The sequence below is a fragment of the Vanessa atalanta genome, chromosome 1, assembly GCF_905147765.1.
Source record: "Vanessa atalanta chromosome 1, ilVanAtal1.2, whole genome shotgun sequence".
NCBI lineage: Eukaryota > Metazoa > Arthropoda > Insecta > Lepidoptera > Nymphalidae > Vanessa > Vanessa atalanta.
In genome coordinates, this window is record NC_061871.1 from 12,018,317 (window position 1) to 12,040,709 (window position 22,393).

The 22,393-nt window shown below is 31.9% G+C and overlaps 1 protein-coding gene across 1 annotated transcript; it reads left to right on the forward strand.

The window, feature by feature from the left end:
- The first annotated feature begins 460 nt into the window (after positions 1–460).
- LOC125065322 (integrator complex subunit 6) lies at positions 461–15,144 on the forward strand. The gene is made up of 16 exons (XM_047672865.1): positions 461–713; positions 812–889; positions 1,324–1,563; positions 2,441–2,621; positions 3,675–3,883; positions 4,172–4,354; positions 5,357–5,509; positions 5,928–6,158; positions 6,845–7,039; positions 7,966–8,175; positions 9,195–9,395; positions 9,668–10,003; positions 10,660–10,762; positions 11,268–11,428; positions 12,859–12,985; positions 13,865–15,144. Exons 1-16 carry the CDS (start codon positions 597–599, stop codon positions 14,086–14,088), a joined length of 2,949 nt encoding a protein of 982 aa, XP_047528821.1. The 5' UTR covers positions 461–596; the 3' UTR covers positions 14,089–15,144.
- Positions 15,145–22,393: the final 7,249 nt, after the last annotated feature.

Genomic DNA, 22,393 nt, shown 5'->3' on the forward strand with positions numbered 1-22,393 from the left:
ATCGATTTTCCAAGTAAAATTGAAATAACTACACGTTTACAGCAAATTCTACTTAAAATAAAATAAACTATTATATCATTATATTAAATGAAATTTCTTTATCAGTGAAAATACTAAACTATTTGAAAATACATAATTTTATTTTATAGTAAAATTGATAAAAATATTTATCAGAAACTGTTGTTCCTAAATGGTATAATGTTGATTTTATAAGTTTTAGTCAAATAATGAAAAAGATAAATAAATATTGCAAAGAAATATTGATAAGATGTAAATATTTTAGAAGTTAGTGTTATTTGTCATACATGTTTAAAGTTGGGGATATCATTTATTATAAAATGGCAACATAAATGCCAGTTACGATCTTTGCCGAGCGTTTTTCTATTGGAGGCCGAGAACAACCGAATGTATGATTAGGTCACGTGGTACTTTTGGAGTCTTCGTGGCGTAGCTTGTTCAGCTGCTCGTCGAAGCGGCTGTCGGACGGTCGCCTCTCAGCGAGTCTGCGTACAATGTAGCAGCCATTTTTGTTCTTGTTCATAATAGCGTGCGCATATTTTAATGTATTTAGAAGGATATTTAGGAAATTTTTCACGATGACTATCATAGTCTTTTTAATAGATACATCTGCTTCTATGAATCAAAGAGCTTATTTGGGCGGACGCCCAACGTTGCTCGATGTAGCCAAGGGCGCTGTGGAAACGTTCGTAAAGGTACGTGCAGTGTCATCGACTCCTCAAACCGCCTCATTCTGTGATCGATTTGTTTATCGCGTGCAAAGTGTGTGGAACTTATTAATATTATGTCCTAGGTTCGTCAGCGATCTCCCGAAAGCAGAGGCGATAGGTATATGCTTCTAACTTTCGAAGAGCCACCCGCGAACATCAAGGTTAGTATATCAGAGTGAACACGTTTTACGGGGATATTTTAATGGATTTATGCATAGAAAATCATAGTAATGCAATTTCTATTTAGTGTTTATAATTTGCACTGTGAGCTGTAATCCAGAACATGAACATACGTTGAAAGTACGAAATTTACTGAAATATAAAACACGACGTAAACAGGACGAACCGCTGCCGTTGCTGCCTTTGCGATATCGCTCGCGACTGCGCTCTCGTCGTGCGCTCATTGGTCGGGAATACATATATAACGAAATGGCGAATTGGTGGGAAATATGAAAGGATGAGTGTTTATAGGAATGCGATTGTGGTTTCGTTGTTTGATAACGTTCAAATATATCGGCATTCGGCATTACAAAATTATGCTAAAATTATTACTACTCATCATATTAACAAATGAATATTCTCTTAATATTTACAGGCCGGCTGGAAAGAGAATTTAGCAACATTTATCAATGAATTAAAGAACCTGCAGTGCCTTGGGTTGACGACAATGGGTGCTGCTTTAAAGCATGCATTTGATGTGCTTAACATAAATCGTATGCAGACTGGTATAGATACTTACGGTCAAGGACGATGTCCATTTTACCTCGAGCCTTCAGTTATAGTTGTAATTACTGATGGAGGAAAACTTTCCAGCAATGCTGGCATACAGGAAGAAGTAAGTTTTTATTTTAATTTATTAATGATTTTATTTTTTTCAAAATTGATGTTTAATTATTAAAAAGTTCATGTATAATTCCTATAAGATTATATATTTGGTAGCATTTTACAAACCTATAACAATTTTAATTATTTGTTAAAACTATCTAAACAATATTACACTAAATACAAATTAAATACATGCAATTGTAATTTATTGATATTAGAATAGATGATCAACCAAAGATTTGAAGTGAGAATTGGAAATAATTTAGAGTTATTTAAATTAATTTCATAGGTGTGTTATATAACTTTTTTAATAAAGTCAAAATTTGACTCTTGTAATCATAAATATCAGTTTATAACATTGTGTTGTATGTAATATTTTTGGCAAATAATAAAAAAAAATTTTGCTGTACTAAATTGATGTGTTTGTAAATCCACTATAACAAAACATTTTGTTGAGATTACCAAATGTTACCAAAAGTTTGTATCACTATGTAAATATGAACTAAAACTCATATCTTATCTGAACTTTGATTTCGTCACTTGTTAAGTAACAACAAGTTATGTTAAGTATATGATTCAGTACTAAGTTATTGTAATATACTTTGTTTTTTACCTGTACACCAATATTCTGTTGGAGTGTAATGAAAATCATATATTATCAGAAATACTCAACCCGTTCAATACAGTTTCTCAATTTCTATATATAATACAATTTCAAATATATTATTATGATAATTAATTATTTATATGTATATTAAATATAGAAATCATTAAAATAAATTCTGTGATGTTAATTATTCATATAAGATATTGCTTAGCAAATATAAATAAGAAAGAAGTTGAAATTTATGTAAATATTAATGGAGTGATTTGTGTGCTTTCCACAGTTTAATTTACCAATGAATTGTCCTATTCCTGGTTCGGAACTGACAAGGGAACCATTTAGATGGGACCAAAGACTTTTTTCACTGGTGCTTAGACTGGCTGGCACACCAGCGGTTGAGAGGGATACAGGTCTTGTACCATCGGACTCTTCACCTATAGATGCTATGTGTGAAGTTACGGGCGGTGAGTTCACTTAATTATAATATAAACATAATGTGAAAGACAGATCATAGTCATATGACGATAATAAAAAAAAACAATTATATTTTAAGTAGGCTTTTGTAGACTATAATAATTAGTAACTAATTCAGTTTTTGAATATAATTTGCAGGGCAAGATTAACCGTTTGGGCAATGTAGGCTGCCCCGAATAGACACAGGCCATAAATTAGGAATATTTAAAGTAAATTAAATTGTTGAAGCCAAAATTCTTCATATTTGATGATGATGGCATATTATTTTTATTATGAATAAAATTCCTTTGTAGAACAAAATACATATTTTAGTAAATTAGAAAGATTAAAGGGGTTAGAGTCACACATTGCTTAGTAGTCCTGAAATGGTTTATCCGGTCCTGATAATTCTAATTGCAAAGAATATTATTTAGGAAACCACTAAAATTAATTTAAATTTGCTTAACTTTTGATTACTTATTTCCAATATCCTTCTTAACCATTGACCTAACAAAACCAGTTTATCAAGTTTTTCATGTAAAGCTTGCATTGAAAATATTTGCAACATAGTCTTTTTTAATTACAAGATATTAAAACTTAAAACAGAAATTATTTGTGTATCATTTACATTGGTATGATTATAAAGATTATTTTTAACTATATATACTTCGTAGGTTTTTAAATTATTATAATAAATTTATTATAATAGATTTGCACTTGCTTGAGATTTATATGAACCACTATTAAAATAATATATTAATGTGTGTATTAACTGTATTCTATGTAGATAGCTTGAAGTAGAATATTCCTATATAAATTATAAAAAAATATGCTTTAAATTCAAATTAATTTATTCAATGTAAAAACATTACAGTTACTGATAGTCAGAGATAAAAATTCTACTGATTCAGAAACCAAAAATTTAGTGGGTTTATAAATTTGTAATTATTTTCATTATTATATTTCATTGTTATAATTTTCAGTATGATAAAGAAACATACTAATTCTTAAGATAAATTTTATTACTTACACATATTAATAAAATGAAAAATGTCTTTTTTCAGGACGTTCCTACTGCATTACTTCACACCGTATGTTAATGCAGTGTATTGACAGTCTGGTCCAAAAAGTGCAGAGTGGAGTTGTTATCAACTTTGAGAAGATTGGTCCTGATCCACCACCTATTGACGGAGGCAATAACAGGGAGGGTGAAGGCGATGAGTTGAATCCAGACACGGAAAAGGAAATGGACACTGATGGTGATCGGAATGGGGTATGTAAACTATTTACGTAAATTTCATTAATTTATTAACCATTACTCATATACTGATAACTTCGTTTTTAAAAGAATAGGATGTGTTTATTGGGGGTAAATAAAAACGTAATTTATTTTAGATTTATAATTATAGTTAGATGTTTTGAATATGTTTTAAAGTTGGGCTACAATTTGCAGAAATGTGAAGAGTGTCTCTAGTTAATGAGCAAGACAGAACTTTGTGTAGCAGGAGCAGATTAATGAGATGTATAGTGATGCAATTTAATGTTATTAATATAATTTCAGCGTTGGAACGGCGGCGCTTATCAAACTGCATTGGCACCAAACCAAGCCTCCAGTGCACCGCAAGCGTGGCACTCCTGTCGACGTCTCATCTACGTTCCGCGGACCGTGTCACAAAAAGGCTTCGCTGTAGGTTTCTGGCCCATACCGGAATCCTTTCGACCCGACCCCAGCGCTCCAACTCTGGTAAGCAAAAATCTTTTTTTTATTTAAAGTTATGAGGTTTATATTTTGCACAAGTTAGTATCTTGTTGATTCTACAATGATCATAAAAAAGAAATTCAATAACTAACTTTGACGACCTCCGTGGTCGAGTAGTGTGTACACCGGTTTTCATGGGTACGCCACTCCGAGGTCCCGGGTTCGATTCCCGGCCGAGCCGATGTAGAAAAAAAATTCATTAGTTTTCTACGTTGTCTTGGGTCTGGGTGTTTGTGGTACCGTCGTTACTTCTGATTTCCATAACACAAGTGCTTTAGCTACTTACATTGGGATCAGAGTAATGTATGTGATGTTGTCCAATATTTATTTATTTATTATATTTTATTATTTTTATATTAAAAAGAAGTCCAGTACCTTCTTATATGCTATGTTTTTAAGATTGATGAATGAACTATCCAAATGTATAGGAGCTGTCACAAATTTACATATATTTGTTATGCAAATAACTTCTGTTGCAATTGTGTATTGTTATAATTATGTATAAGCTTCGTAGTTAGTGTCTTATTTAAAAGATTTTCAGAAACTCAGGTGTGTCGTTTTATTGTAGTATTTAATATAATTAATTTTTTCACATTTGTGTGTATTCTTTTTTAGTTCTGTATATAAATAAAAGTACTTTCAGTTGTTCATACAATTATCCACCTTTGTCAATTTAGTACAACATTTTGTTAAACTTTATACCATAAAAGAAACTTTTTAGAAAAGTAAACTCATATTGGTTGTCACCTGTGGCTTCACTCGCTTTTTAGGGATTAGTCGTGAATTGTTAAGTATAATAATCTTTCCTTTATATAGTCAATCCTTCCTTATGTTTCAAGCTTGTTTCATACCAAATTCCAATTAAATTCGGTTCACAGGTTTTGAGCAGTTACTTTCGCCTTTATTATTTGAGTATAGATTATTCATTTAAAAATATATATTTCACATAAAACTTTTACACATATATATTGTTTTAATGTTTTACAGCCTCCAAGATCCGCACACCCTGTTGTGAAGTTCACGTGTTCATCACAAGAGCCAATGGTTATTGATAATCTGCCTTTCGATAAATACGAATTAGAACCTAGTCCTTTAACTCAGTTCATACTTGCAAGGAAACAACCGACAACATGCTGGCAGGTATGTATCTAATGTAGATAATAAATTTTTGACAGGCATTTAGATTTAAAATGTATAAAATCCAAATAAACTTTGCATAGTATTATAAATATTAGAATTCTTATACTTTAGAAAAATATAACAGTAAAGCATATTAGTATTATCAACTTACATTATCTATAGTAATAAGAATTGAAGTGAATTAAATTTTAGTAAGTAATTTTATTTAATTAAATATAAATTAAATAAAAGTATTAAAAAAAATCTTTATTTGTTTATTTATTATCTTTTTAAATCAATTGTAATGTGATTTCTAGGACTTCTAATTACCAATGTTAATATATTAAAAAAAAACTCCATATGCATCTAGTATGTTGGTAGTGAAAAAAATAAATAAATAGATGTTAATAGATTGTATATTATAGTCTTTTTTTTTCAGGTATTTGTGGCAAACAGTGGTTGCAAAAATTCCGAAGTCAGTCATCCATTTGGTTACTTAAAGGCATCTACAAATCTTACATGTGTCAACTTATTTGTGTTACCATACAACTACCCAGTGCTCTTACCACTTCTCGACGACCTTTTCAAGGTGCACCGATGCAAGCCCACTCCCGAATGGAAATTGGCTTTTCAACAATATTTGGATCGGATGCCATCATATTATGTAACGGTATTAACATTTATTATATAAATAAGTTCAAAATAGATTATCTTTTATCGTTCATACATAATTGAAAGAAGAATACTTATTATTTTGCTATTGAATATATCCGATAAGAATGTAATGTGAGGTAATATTATTTATATACTGCATAGAATCGGTAAGTGTGCACAAATGCGGCAAAAAATCAATATTTTTAAAGCAACTGTTGATATTTAGGTGGAAATAAATAAACACTTACTTTGAAAATGCAACAAATGTATATTGTTAGCATAAAAGGTTACAAGCTTATGTGTCAATTACCGATTAAGACAACAGAATAAATATAAAAGTTGTCAACTAACAACACTGTAAATATTTTTAACAAAAATGTGATGTTATTATTATAATTAATGAATTTATAGAGGGATGGATTCATGAAAACAAAACAAAACAATTGTGGTAAAAATATTTGTTAAAAATTGTAAAGAATGAAATTGAAATGAAACATGCTTTTTCTGGCTTATCCAGATCTATCATGTTCATCCAGGGTATTTTTCTTTTGGAATAGGTGACTATATTTCATTTCCTATCAATAAGTATGTGTAATTCTTGAAGAAAAAAAAATAATTATAATGTAACAGGCATCTAAGGTATACAAAATGTATAAATAAGATAAGATTGGAGCTAATTTTAATAGAAATTTTTAATTTTAGCCACTCCGTCGAGCGTTAACAAAGATGGGTGCTTCCACTCCATTGGTTCAGAGTTTGATTCCTGATACCCAAGACAATTCGCTGAGCTTCTCCGTGCTTAACTATTTAAAAAGACTGAAAAACCAGGCTAAGATAGAGTTTGAGAAGCTGTGTGCAGATGTTATTAATAAAGCTTCCAGTGGGAATACTCAGAAGGTAAACTTTGTGATTATCTTTATAATACATATTATAAAAATGATATATTCTTGTGATTTTTATATTTTTTTAGCAAATATGAATTCTAAAAAAGGATTGATATTGTGACTGTTGGAGCAAAAAATACTAAAACCTAACTGACGTATAACAAGTAGGCGAACTAAAATTGCAATCCAAATAAATGTATTGTGATTATGCCCTATAATAAAAATATCAAACTAACAATTTCAAAGTAATAGGAGACACTAAAGGCGCTGACAATATGTCCGGTAGCCATACCAGAACGACAATAAAAGCTTTTCATAAAAACAATTTAAACTCCTATTTTCATTTCAAATGAAATTTTTCAATATAAATTAATTCAATGCAGTCAAAAGTTCATTTATAATTGCAACTATTGTGTAATTATATATTTTAAATTAAAAATATACTTATAGCTTTCAGTTGGTTAGAGGAGCAATAAAAATTTCACTTCTGTTTTAAAAACATTATATAATATATTTATATATAATGATAAGTTTATTTACACATTTTTTTATGATACCAGCACAATCTAGTAAAGTAAAGTGTCCTCACAAAAGATAAGACATTTTGTAAAGCTTCAGCTTAAATTGTTTGTTTATAGATTATATTATGTACACTAACCACATTTGGCATTTAATTTACATATAAAATCATATCCAATCAAAGACAAACAAACTATAGATTTACATATTCTATGCGTTTATCTGATAGCTCCGGCTATATATCGCAATTTTTGATAAATATACCTTTATTCATAACATAACACTGTTTCACCTAAGTAATTATATCCACTTTAATTTTAATTCAAAAGATTCGTAAACTTTTCCCCCGACTTTCATATCCTCCCTTACTCATCTCCATATATATGTTCAAGTGAATGATAACAGAAAATGGTATTTCAGGTAGCAGAAAGCATCAGAGTTATGCCCCGATCGTCTCTCAAAAAAGATCTCACGACTCATCCATGTTTGCAAGACAAGTTCACCGCTCTAAGGGATCAGTTGAACGAGTTTGGTGGATTTGTTGTTGGACTGTCACGCGGCAGACATAAGACTCAAACGCACACCTACAGAAACCCATTTGATATACAGCGACGGGATTTATTAGATCAGGTAATTTAGATATGACTATATCATACTAATTTGATGATATTTATAAAAAATAGGTATTAAGTTGTATGGTCGAGATTTAAGACACGTTTTTCGTACCATAATCGAGGACTACGGATAATTTAAAAATAAATACGCAAGTGTATGCTTCGTAGTTGCTATAGGTAGCCTAACAAGATGACAATACTTTTCTGAGTTATAAGATTGTAATACTGGCAAATTCCTATTTAATGTAACTATTAAAAGATATTCAATTGTTTGTTGTTATAACAAAGGATATGCGATAAGCGAGATGATACTGGCAAATAAGTCAATGATAAATTATTTGGCCAATGAACGTCACAAATGGATTAGATATAAGTGTTAGAGATAAATGAAGTGAAAATTACACAGCACTAACCTCAGTTAAATGGGATAAGGGCAATCAATTTCGAAATCAGTACAATGGTTTGGCCATGAAAGAGCAGCAGATACATAGTTATTTTCGTTTTTATAATATTTGTATATAAATATACTTCATTAAAATTAACTTCACACCAACAAGCCTTAGGAGAGGAGCAATGACCTAAAACAACAAGTATTCTGGCAAATTGTTCTGGTTTCATCATGTGCATGAAGATGGCATTTATTATCCTAAGTTAATGTGGGTGACACTGCATAGCACAGTTAGTATAATATATGGCTGTGTGTGAAACATAATATTTGACAAATTAAATTAAACATTTTTCAAATAAATTGACAAAATAGTACCAATTACAATTTGGTCATTCCAACATATTTTGGATTGACCAAATTGTAATCATTTGTGTCTTGTGCAAAGCACAAGACAATGTGACATTGACATTGGGAATGTATAAACTCAGGATCTCAATTCATTGAATATATATAAACCAATCTTATTTGTGGTTCGATTAAGCATCTGTGATTCAACATAGTTAATATATTAAACTTTATTTATTGAGTTTTTAAATGTATTCTTTATTGCCATTTTATTATTTTACGTTTCGTAATGTTTTTTTCAGGTGGTCCGAATGCGCGCAAACTTCCTGCAGCCGTCGCTCGCGCACACGCGTCTCGTGGACGAGGACAGCGTGCACTCGATGCCGGTCGCTCAGATGGGCAACTACCAGGAGTACCTCAAACGGATGACGCCACAGCTGCGAGAGATTGAGTCACAACCTGTCCGGCAGCACATGTTTGGCAACCCATTTAAGATTGATAAGGTAGTGTTAAGTAATAAGAAATTATTGTTAAAAACCATAATGCAACAAACTATCGTATAAACTACTGATGCAATTTTAAAAATCAATTAAATGAACCATCTTCCATTTTTGCAATTTAGTATAGTGATTCTAAAATACCAATTTATTAAAAATCGTATAGTACGTAAAATTTAAATGTAGCATCGACAAATTAAAAAAAAAACAATCAATCGTCTATTTGGCGAAAGTTGCGTTTCATGACATTTTTTTTTAACAAAAACACTCTTTAACAGAGGATGATGGTCGACGAAGCGGACATAGATCCAATGGGAGCCGTACGAAATAGCGGAGGCGGGGGCGTCGGCGGCAAGCGAGGCGCCGAGAGCCCGCGCGCCGCGCCGCCCAAACGCAAGGCGGGCCCGCTGCCGCAGCACGTGGTGGCGCGCCGCCCGTCCACGCCCGCGTCGCCGCCGCCGCCCGCCGCGCCGCCCGCGCCCGCCGCGCCGTGCCCGCCCTCCGCGCTGTCGGCGCTATCGCCGCTGTCGCCGCTGTCGCCCGTCACGGCGCGCCGCCCGTCCTCGCCGCTCGCGCCCGTGCCGACCGACTTGCCGTCCGGTCGACCTCCCGAGGTACACTATCCGGATCATTTAAAATGTGCATAATAGTGCGTTACATGTTTTGTCTGTTTGCAAAAGTTTATATAAAATTAGATTTTATATACACGAAATAAACAAGAAAATTTAAACAGATGGTATGCAATTACTGAATGTTGTCATCAAAATTTCAAAAAAAAATAATCTTTTACTTTTTCTTATGTATGTATTCATTTATTTCTTAACAATTTTCGTTATACATGCAATGTCCTCCAAGTTACATTCTTTGTCCTGGAATATTATAGGTCATACAAAAAAAAAATTGTACTATGTACGACGCTAACGCAACTTCTAGTTGATGAAGCCAGGAAAGAACAAGGCTACTTCAACTTAAAAAGCTATTTAAGGGATGTAAAGATTATTAATCTAATATGAATCTAATATAAGTGTGCCACAATTGCCAATTAACGTTATAAAAGCCTAAACACAATCCAATAGCTACAATCCTATATATAAACATGGATTTGACACTAACAAGAGATTATTTGGGTAATATTTAAGTTTGGATATGTAGTAATATACTCACTAGTATGTACTAGTATGCTAATTATGTAATTAGCCATAAATTATTTAAGTATAGAATTGGTACTCGCTTGACACTCAATTGTTATAAAATGTTAATAATTTTGCAGGAACCTCCAAATGTGGAAACAGAAGGTCCGTCTCCGCCGCTGTTGCCGCAGCCCGCTGCACCTACTAACCTGCCGCCTGTTATCAAACCGTTTCTTAATGGAGGTAAATAAATCCAAAAAAATGTTGTATGCCTCGACTAACGGTACACTTAAAAAGCCTGACTCTAATAATATAACATGAATCTATTCATATATATATATGAATGAATATCTATTTAAATGTGTTTTTAAAAAAAATCCTTGCATTAAGTAGTTAAAATATACCAAATGAGCCCTAATTTATAGGTGTATACTAGTAATTATTCAAGAGTCCTCTACTCGCCATCCTCCTAATAGCTAGATTATACCAAATTATTGTAGTATCCTCTTAAATACATGTTTTTGTAAAGTCTAATGACAAGTAGAATTAGACTAAAATCAACTACCTAGTTTTTTCTTGTATATAACAAGCAAAAAAGTTATACTCGAACATGAAGAGGGGACAAACAGATTCCCAATTGACAACGTAAGGCATGTACAATATTTGTAATAGTGCCAATGTCTGTTGGCGGCGGTGACCGCCGATCAGCAACATTAACACCGCTAATGCTCGCACTCGAACCTTGCAGACGCGTACACGACGATGGGCAGCAAGCTGTCGCGCTCGCCGTCGCCGCCGGCCGAGGCCGCGGTGCCGCACGACTCGCAGGAGCTGCAGATCAACGCCATCATACAGGGCATCGCGGCCGAGAACAACTTCATATCGCGCGCTCGGAAGCGGAAACGGAAGGTGAGCCATTGTGTACGAAATTTTGATCACGTTCGTTTTTGTATTATTCCCTAGGTTGCTCTTCTTCTTAGATCTAATTTAAGAATAATTCTAGTGCTAGGCGAAAAGATGTTCTTTTTTAATGGTTTGGAGCTTATCTCGTCTGTGGTATTTCAATGGCACGTTTTGTAACAATGTTTTGAAATATAAATACGAGGTGTATTCAAATTTTCATGGAGCTAATATCTATTATCTAAATTGCTATCTAATATATCTCATATATTACGAACCCATGCGTATTTAACATACATTTTCTTTAATTGTTGTGATAACATTTACTTAGAAGTAAAGTTTTATTTGAAGTAAAGTACTATTTGCCTCTACTATAGCTAACACAGTGAACTAGTTACTATTTTTAATTACAGCATAAGGTATATTATAGTATTTATGTGAAGTAGTTAATGTCATGTCATGGCGAAGTGAATAATAATATTTTTAATTTGATAATATTATAGTATGTCAGAATATATATATATATATATATTCCAATGACAGGAAGGGTGGAGATAAACGAAACTTGGATCTACAAATTATCAATAATTCGACTTCGCTAAATTATGCACCATAAAATGTTTCATTCGTACTTTTTTAAGCATTCAAAATTAAATTATTAATTGTTTTATGACTTATGATTAAAGACATGCCTTTATATATAAAAAAAAAAACAGTTGAATTCTATGGCCAACCACAAGAGGAGCAAAGACAATAAACAACTTTGATATTAAATTGATGCAATAATGCCATTGGTCGAGTTTTTAAATAAGCTATGATATTCCTTATGGATTCGCTTAATTGGAGTTTCAAATTTCGGTGAAGTAGTTGGTGGAGAACTTAAATTAATGGATTTATGTGGTCATAAATATATATTTAATTTAATTTATCAAAAACTGTTTGCTTGTAATATAGCAGAGCTATTAGCTAATCACATGTATCATGTAAATTTATGATTTGTATATCTTTACTCCTTCGATTTTCATAGGGTATAGATATAAAACAATAATATCAAGACCACCATAAGACCTATAGTTGATATAAAAGTGTCTAATTTCCAGACATTTGACTGCTTTAGTAAAATGACACGCAAATCTTAATGTTAAACCATGTAAAAGTGTCTATAATGATTATTCAAATTATTATATAATTAGAATTACAAATTATAAAGGCAAATCTATTTGATTAGGAAAAAGCACTATTAATTTACATCTACTTCTATTTTAAACTTCTGCGAGATAGTTTTTAATTGGTGACACACTTTAAAAAAAATAGTCCAGTGTCATTAACTTTGACTTCAACTATAATACTCGGTGAATTAAATTATTTTTGAATTTTATCTTTCATTGTTTTTCTATAGTTTTAATAGTAATTAATAAATGGGTGGTATTTTTTTTCAGAGCGAGCGACAAGAGCCGCCTATCATACTGCCGCCTCAGCCATCCCGTAAAGAGCTAGCTGAGATAAAGAAGCATAATCTCGAAGTTCGTTCCGAAGTCTATCGAGCTGTACGAAGGCCTGGTAAAGGTATGATTTTATATTTCTTTTAATTTTTTTAACCTGTTCATCAGTCGAATGACTAGTAGGAATTTAAGGGGTGATTCTTGATTAAGGAGATCCGTTAATGAACAATTACAAATGAAGCCGCCAGTTGGGGAGTATTATTAGATATCAGGCCTTATCACTTGTTAAGAAGGTTTGCGGTTTATTCCATATAACTTATTGCCTTTTCAATGGAGGTTGGTGGTATACATGAAGCAGAATAGAATTCGACAATTAGGTTGCCTCACGATGTTTTCCTCCCCAGCAGTATGAGATAAATTATTATTTAAACGGTTTCGTAGAGTTTTAAATATGCGAATGTCCTATGAATTATGTCAATGTAGATCAGAACAAGGCCTTCATGCACCTTTAGGAGCGAGATGTTTTAAAGAATAAGCGGAGACGGCATCACCATCATTTATTCCACCTTAAAAAATCAGGATACAATATTTTGTTCTGCGTAGTTCGCTAATCTCCCTTGAGAATGGCCACCGTGTGTCCGAAACCGGTCGAAAGTAATTTTATAATTATTCAGTTCCTCATACTTTAATAAATTAATATTTTTGGATTATTCTCGTGTCCGTGTGTCAATTTGTCACAACCTATTTTCTTCGAAACCACCAACACGGATGAAAAAGATTATAATACTGTAATCATCGTTATAAGAAAGCGAACAAATTATACGAAAATATAGCATCAAAATTGTGTACTGTAATAATTTAGCTTCGTTCAAAATTCACAGAATTTTGTTAACTTAATACAAACGGAAACATCTTCACTTGAGTTCGACTCACATTTGATCGTATTTTATTATTACATTTTTTTTATAAAGGTATCAATTTTTAAACATTATACTTATTTCAGATTTCACAAAGCTGTTCGAATACTTAAAACAATTGAAAGGTAGTGTTGATGTAAAGAAAGAAGTTATACGTGACGTTATAAGCGAGTCGTTACGGTTCAAGAGGAAAACGCTCGCTCAACTTCTAGAAGACTTTTTAGCGGGACTAGAAAAGAACGGAAACAGTGCTTCAGTTAACTTGAAAAGGATTAATTCAACGTATGGAAATACGAATAATCATAGTTAGTGGTGTTGTGATTAAGTGAACTCGAAACGAATCGGTCACATGTTTCTGTTCTGTCAATAGATGTTATGCCGTGTTTTATTATTCAATGTAATAGTTATCAAATAAAATATATGTGAATAAGGCACTGCCAGATATAATTTCGAAGTCTACATCCTAGATTGTATATTGAAAATTTTCGTCGTGAAACAATCGCCTCGTCAAGGCTGTGAAATTACTTCTATGTAAATGCAAGGCCGTTATTCACTTAAAATTAACACAAATGTTAAAACATTTATTCTAATTTGCCATGAATGCAGTAACAAAAAATATTTACACTTGAAAAGTGCATTCATGTTATTGTGATAAAAGTACTAGTTAAAAATTAGTTTTAAATGAATAAGGTTTTATTAAAAAATGATTTTGACATTATCACTCGTGGCATTCTCTGTAACCTGTTAATGATTTAAAGGCATTTAAATTTGCATTGAAAGTAACTTAACCAAGTCCTTGTTACGTAATTTTAATGACCAATAGAGGCCACTATTAAGAAATAGTGTCAGTTGTCTCTATGGCGAGTCATCAAAAGTACGATGTGGGCATTTCTTTTTCACAGTTGCAGGCATTTGTTTAATTCTCGTATTCGGATTCGATATAAATCATGAAGCAATATGAATTCTAAGAATTTCATGTTTTACTTAAGTGATTGTGTGAGATTGAGTTCAGATGGTGTAAATAGTATTTGTAAATAATAGATTTTATCATAATTACCAATGAGAAACATCTAGGATGCTTTTATGCATCAACGAATGCGATATTTAGTAAGACTGGGTGTTCCAGAATCCGACGTAACGATATAATATAGTATTATTTTAAATGAAGATCTAGTATTTAGCAGATTTATTGTTATAAATAAATTGATAGTTAATTATTTTTTAAAGAACTGCTAGTTGATCATTTTAAATGAAATCCGTTCTGATTGGATTCTACGAAGACCCCGTCCCGCTAAATGTCGTTTGGTCAATTGTAAAGTGTATATATCATTTTATAAATAAATTATGATCCTTATTGGATTTTTTATTTTGTGTTTTATTATTATTGTCTAATATCCTTCTCAATGATTCTGAGATTCTGCTTAACAGAAAAGGGTTCGTATCATTTTTTATTTTTAAATTATATTTACTGTAATTATACAGTAAATATAACTTAAAAATTTATATGTATTTATATATATAAGTTATTTAATTTTATAAATTATTCATTCATTTAAATACTTATTTTTTAATTTCTTCCTTTGTGCTAAACCTGCCTTTTGCCATATAAAAGCCTATTTTATTTTTTGTTTATGTTGTGTATCTACGGAGAATTGAAAATTAAAATAAAAAAAAAAATATGGACTGCAACAAGTATGTGTGTTAACTTACTAGATTAAAAAAAAATATATGAGTTCATTGACCTTATAAATAAATACACGCTATCGTATACCAGCTTAATATATTACTAGTTACATCTTAATTATTTCTCTCAAATGCTATAAAAACGTACATTTTAACTGGAATATTATAATGTAATTATGTAAATATTTGTCAAAATATGAGTTTTATCTTACCGTTCCTCCTACATTTTATTTACACCGCGACATGTAAGCATCCTTTACGACCTCAATTGCCTATTTGAACGTGCACCAAGTATTCTAAATGTATGTCATTAGGGCATATTCGAGCGAGCGCGTGATACTCTATCTACTAAATATACTATTTGTGTCTTAAAGATCAATTTTATAAAGTGTTTTATTATAAAGTTCATCATAGTTCAGCTATTTATGAATTTAAAATATATTTTTGGATCAAAAAAATATATGGTGCAATTTTTCTTAGTATTTTCAGTGTGATGCGATTTTAAGAGTTTCATTACATAGTATAAAACAAAGTCGCTTACCGCTGTCGTTTGTTCATATGTATGCTTAAATATTTAAATAATCTTTTTTTAATAGATAAAGTGATTCAAGAGGATAAACACATTTTTTTGCGCTTACATTGCAAATAATACATTGCCTACAAGATAAATCAAAATAATGTGGTACCGTATAGCAGACCTTAAGAAGGCCTTCAAAAAAGTCCGCTATGGTATATGTCTATCTCTTAGGGATAACCCACAACAACCATTTTTTATCCTTTACTTTTTAAGAGAAACGGGATTATTTTCGAACCGATTTCAAGCAATACACCATTAATCCTTATCCAATTAAAAACATTGTGCATTTAATATAGATCAATATGGCCCTTTACAGCATGTAATTTAAATAAATATTTTCGAAGATATTACGTAGGGGCATAGCAGTTTAGTTTCGTATTGATGACTGAAAAACGGGGAACGTTGTACATAAAGATATACTGTAGTATATTTAACATCAGCAAAGCACCCGTGCGAAGCTGGGGCGGGTCGCTAGTTGTTACTAAAATAACTTTGAAGTATTGAAATAAACGATAGGGGAAAATTCCATATGAACTAAATTGTAACACCACAGGAGCAACAAAAAATTATAGGGGGAATTCATAAGAAATCTTGATCAACAATTTCAAGTTAAGATTTTATATGCGTGCCCTAACGAATATTTAAAAAACATTTTTCTCTGTTCATGCCAGGTATATATACTTATAATTATTGGTCTTGTGGTTAGTCCCGGAATAAGTGACATTCCGAACCTATGAGACCGTTTTAAAATAGCAGGTAAACTATAGATCGAATCAAAGCGCGCCCTCCGCGTTAAATTATCTTCATGCATTAGTATAATTTAATAAAAATCTTCGGTATATAACCTAATTTTAAATTTTGCTGTCTTGGTCCTTAGTCAACGCATACAATGACATCTCTATGAGCGTAACTTACTAATACAGTCCGATAGTGAATAGATCTTTATCTGCATTAAAAGCGTAATAAAAAAATAAAAATGGAACGTTTGATTACATAGTTTGACATCTAATGTTTGTGACATAACAATGATTGATGAGAAAATTACATTTGTATAATATTTTCTACAATAGGTAGGAAGTAAACATACAATTTGAATATAATTAAGACTAAATTCTACTATTAAAATAAACTAGAATGTCCAACAGTTTATTGAGATAAGACTAATTATTATAATAGCTAAAATAATTGTAACTTTATCGTTCTGTTATTACATCTATTATACTTATCCATTGACCTTGTACCTGTAACTTAGTCCCTAACTTTACTCAAGTAGAAAACGTTTTTAGACAAATTAGGGCAAGCTTTTAGTTCTCTTAAATTAATCTAGGTTCGAAGGTAAAATAATCTGCTTTAAATCTTACAAAAGTTAAGTCACTAATAAGTAATTCTGGCGATATTAATATTAATAATAATCTGATTATTTAACGTTCTTAATTAAAAAAAAAAAATTACATTACATTATATTAGCAGCCGGTAAATTTCCCACTGCTGGGCTAAGTCCTCCACTCACTTTGAGGAGATGGTTAGGAGAATATTCCACCACACTGCTCCAATGCGGGTTGGTGGAATACACATGTGGCAGAATTTCGTTGAAATTAGCCACATGCAGGTTTCCTCACGATGTTTTCCTTCACCGACTAGCACGAGATGAATTATAAACACAAATTAAGCACATCAAAATTCAGTGGTGCCTGGGTTTGAACCCGAAATCATCGGTTTAGATGCACGCGTTCTAACAACTGGGCCATCTCGGCTCTTAAAATTAAAAAATAGGTAATTTATCATCTTTTTGCTACATTTTTGGAACATTTTGGAAAAACATTAGTGCTTCCGAAGTAGGTATTATTTACTGGACTATTTCAGCTCAGTAGTTTGTGTAGGTATAAAAATGTTTTTCTGTATATACTAAATCGGACACAAATTAGGTATTCGATATATATTTGTATGAATAAAAAAGTCGTTATTAAAATATATACAAAAAGTATTAAACTTAATTAGGTACATTGAAGTATAAGTCAGTAAGAAATAATTGAATTTTCTTCAGTGTACGTACTACTTAAAAAAAAAAAGATTATTATGTTTATGTATTAGTATGTCTGTGTAATAATAGTCTTATAATTCTGAACAATGAACGGAGCCATTTGGTGCGGATTAAGCATTGGAAATGTTTAATGTCTTTGTGAAATATAAATCTGGCTTTTGTTGTACTTTTCTTTATCTGTGCGAGTTGAAAAGTTACTAACTAGTTCGAAACTTTTATCCCGTCGTTTTAGAAATTACTAAAACATTTTGATAAGTTTCTGATTTATGGACACGAAACAAATAAAAACATTTCTATTCTGTAATTACTTTTCCATTTGAATTTATCGAAGGCTGTATGTAATTAATGTATTCTGCTAGACATTTTACGGCCGAAATTAATGATTTGATCAAAACCCTCAACATTTCAGATCGAAAATGATATCCAGATTATTTGTAGTGTGCCAATATTTTTTAACAAGATCAATGCATGTCGGGTTGTAGATTGCAGATTAGTTTTTGTGTAAAACTTTAGTTAAAGCGTGTCAATCAGGAGCAGCGTTCAATCATATTTTTTCCCGCGCTCTTTATCCGGAATTCCAAATTCAAAAAGCGTACTCTAGTCACCACGGACCATAGATACCCACCTCCCACCCGCTAAATGTTGCTATATGCTAATTCGTGTGTGGACTGTTCTAATAATGTACTTATTAGATATTATAATCGCAGCAATTAAAATAAAAATCTCTATTATATTTTGTATGAAATATAAATGTCATATTTTTATTTCTTTAAATAGAAAAATATTTCTATTGTTACCACAAACATTTGGCTCTTGGGTAAATAAAAAAAAAAAAAGACTGGAAAAAATTACCTTAAAATTAAATTCTTTATCAAAAATCAAACGAAGCAAATGAACAAATAGACAGATACGAAATGCATCATCATTATCTTTACATATTAAATATATATACATAAAAAAAAAAGATTTATTTTTTTGACTAGTTACATATACATAGATATATGTATAAGATTGACACTCTTTTAATAAATGGATGTTGTCATAGAGTTTCTATATTAAGAATGTTTAAAACTGTTCCAACGTACAATGTTTATACATAAAAGTAGAGTTTTTTTATTCCTTTGAGTCCAGAAAATGAAACAAACTTATGTCATATAGGATCATCTTCGTGTCTATCCATCTGTAAGAAGCAATTTTTTCGGAATCTAGTGGATTAATTTGGTCGAAATTTTGATTCGTATATGAAGTTGCGTATACGACGAACTAAAGTTCTAATTCCGTGCATGACAAGATTTTTATTTCTTGTTTATGTATGTATTTGTAAAACTTTTTTAGAAATAAATTACGAAATACTGGAAAAATATTTTCACAATTTCTAGTATAACTAGTAGAACATGATTAAGCTTTTCTGAGGATGTTTTACATGCGGATGAGGATATTTACATGCTTTTATTTCACTCTTAACTATTAATCTTATATATTAATAATAGCGTAAGCCGATTTTTGTTCCAGTGATTATAGGGCGATAGCAGCACATAAAAAATCGGTTAAAGTCTCATTTTGAAGGGCCTGGAGCCCAGTGCAGAAAATTAAAGATAATTCTTGATAGCATTTTACTAAATTGTTATGAATTAAAAACTTGAATTTCTTTTGAAAAAAGTTACTGGCCGGTTAGAGACCGGAGCTATGCTATATAAGAAAAAAAATTAATAACTTAAACAAAATTAAAGTAAATTGTTTTTTACAAACTCCAATTGTAATTGAACTAATGAATAGGTACTATTTGACATTAAATATTTCATTTAAATAAGGTTTCATAATTCTGGCGCCAAATGTAGATAGAGTGACTTGCATTTTCCAATGAATTGAAATCAGAACAAAACCTGTCATAAGTTTTGACATTCGTAAAAACTGTTTCGCGGGAGACCAACTAGTGTTTGTTTATTAGTAATTTTAAAGCAGTTCCATCCGAGTGAGCTAAGATTTTGCACATAACTTTGGCGCAGGTGACAATACAAACTATTACGGTTGTTGTTTTAACAAAATGTTTTTACAACCTAGACGGTCGAATACATTCCGAGCGTAAGATTGCCCGTTTTATCTCATTTCTTTATTTTAGCATTTTATTTAAGTTATTATTTAATTTTTAGTGTTCCGTACGCAAATGGTTAAACCTATTACTATTACAAGACTGTATCTCATGAACCGTGTTATCATTAACACTTTTCGCAGATGATGTATTTCTGTTGCCGCTATAATAACAAATACTAAAAAACAAAACAAAATAAATATTTCAGGTGCCGAACCACAAATGTGATTTTTTTTTGGTCGTTTACGTACGCATATGGTACGGTAATGGTACGGAACCTTTCGAGTGTGAGTCCAAATCGCACTTAGACGGTTATTTTCCATCGTAAAATTACTAATTTATAGAGTTCTAGTTCTGTCAATCGGTTTTCAATTTTCTTTCAAGGAAAGTTTATGCAAATAGCATTTAAGCGTGAAGAGGTAACAGATAATTTCTATCGCATCTATAATATACTCTTAGAGAATTTGCAAGGAAATGAGACATAGCCAGCATTTCCTACCCTCCAATTATCTGTCAAGGCTTGACAAGTGTCAGGTAGACGAAAGAAGCGACGTCAGACGGATTACTACGTTCTGAGACTCACTTTTGTGCGGGCCTTTGCGAGCGATGGTCGTTAAATAGTTACTTTTATAATAATTGCCTAGTTCTAATCAATTTAACCATATTGGACGCGTCTAATCAACACAACCGTTAAATTTGAGAAAGTTTAAGATTAGAATTAAGTTGGGATTGATTAAGATTTTTTTTAATCATAAATTATGAAATGAAAGTGTTTAAATAAAGGTGATTTTATTATTCTGAATCATAAGATATAGAGTAATTGAGTGTTGTTATTTTTTTGTCAGTTGGGTTTGGGGATTGATCCGACATTTGGAAGACTATGTGGACGTGAAATGGAGATATTCACAAAGTAAAACATATTTAATATCGTCTAATCACGATTTTTTTTTATCCCAGTGTAAGTAGCTAAAGCATTTGTGTTATGGAAATCAGAAGTAACGACGGTACCACAGACACCCAGACCCAAGACAACATAGAAAACTAATGAACTTTTTCTACATCGACTCGGCCGGGAATCGAACCCGGGACCTCAGAGTGGCGTACCCATGATAACCGGTGTACACACTACTCGACGACGGAGGTCACTATATTAACTGATTCAATAATTGTACACCACAATAATATCAAAAGATTACAATAATTCATCTCGATTAAGAGCAAATGGATTTGCAAGCAACCATCGCATTCGAGTAGCTTGTCAAAAACATAACGACTCGCATGGCCATGAATGACACTTACCATTCGGGGTGACCCGCTCTTAAAAGTAAATCAGCCATCAAACATTATTGCCAACTACTCGATTTATTAATTATCCAAATCAACAACCAAAGTAACCGCGCCCCGTTATACTTATAATGTAATTACACGTCACTGTTACAGTTTTTATTGTAAACTAGCTGTGTGAATTTGATAAAAATGTTATTGTTGTGGCCTAAGTTACTCCTTATTACATCGACTATCTGGCAGTGAAAGTCCCGTCAAAATCGGTCTAGCCGTTCCAGAGATCAGCCGGAACAAACAGACAGACAGACAAAATTGAAAAAAATTGATTTTGGTATATGTACCTTGTACATACATATATATATATACATTTAGTCAAAAGCTGGTATTTGAATATTACAAACGGACACCCCAATTTTATTATATGTATAGATTACTGCTTGGACATTTCGAATTTGAGATATTTTGTAGCGTATTACTTTCTAAACAAACGGGCTAACGAACGTAAAAATATTTCACTTCGACTGGCAGATTATTATTTTTTTGACATTTGTGGCAGACCTGATAGGAAGTGTCTGTTAGCGGCCATGGGCATCTACAACGCCTTGGGGGCTTGCAAGTGCGTTGCCGTTGCTTTAACATTATGCTCGAAAGCGTTATATTATACTACCTAAGCATCCCAACTTCGTACGGGTAAAATTCTTACAAAGTCCCATTACTACTCCCTTTAAACTTTAGCGATAGTTTCGGAGATCTCGTGGTGAGTGGTAATTCGTTTAAATGATACTAGCGATCCGCCCCGGCTTCGCCCGGGTGCAATGCTGATACTAAATATACTACAGAATGTATTTAAATACAACGTTCACAGCTTTTTCAATTAGTTCGGGGCCATATTGATCTATATTAAATCCAAATGTATTTAAGGTATTTAATTGAAATATTCC